This window comes from Aptenodytes forsteri, unplaced genomic scaffold (assembly GCF_000699145.1).
Source record: "Aptenodytes forsteri isolate BGI_AS27 unplaced genomic scaffold, ASM69914v1 Scaffold321, whole genome shotgun sequence".
In the NCBI taxonomy this organism is placed as follows: domain Eukaryota; kingdom Metazoa; phylum Chordata; class Aves; order Sphenisciformes; family Spheniscidae; genus Aptenodytes; species Aptenodytes forsteri.
In genome coordinates, this window is record NW_008795030.1 from 212,487 (window position 1) to 212,690 (window position 204).

At 66.2% G+C, this 204-nt stretch overlaps 1 protein-coding gene across 1 annotated transcript in view; it reads left to right on the forward strand.

The window, feature by feature from the left end:
• RAB42 (RAB42, member RAS oncogene family) overlaps window positions 1–204 on the forward strand; it is a 7,009-nt gene that overhangs the window by 3,861 nt on the left and 2,944 nt on the right. The window contains exon 4 of the mRNA XM_009276256.1: window positions 12–120. Within this exon, the coding sequence (XP_009274531.1) occupies window positions 12–120 (109 nt within the window). The remainder of the gene's footprint in view (window positions 1–11; window positions 121–204) is intronic.

A 204-nucleotide genomic window follows, 5' to 3' on the forward strand; every position in this document is an offset into this window, starting at 1 on the left:
TCTTTCTGCAGCCGTCATCCAGACGGTGGGGGTGGACTTCTACGTCCAGTTCGTGGAGCTTGAGCCGGGGCTGCGGGTGAAGCTGCAGTTCTGGGATACGGCCGGGCAGGAGCGGTTCAGGTGGGTCCGGCTCCGGCCATGGGGTGGGGGAGGGGGGGTGACAGAGCTGGGTGTCCCCATGGGTTTGGGGTGCTCGTGGGATGT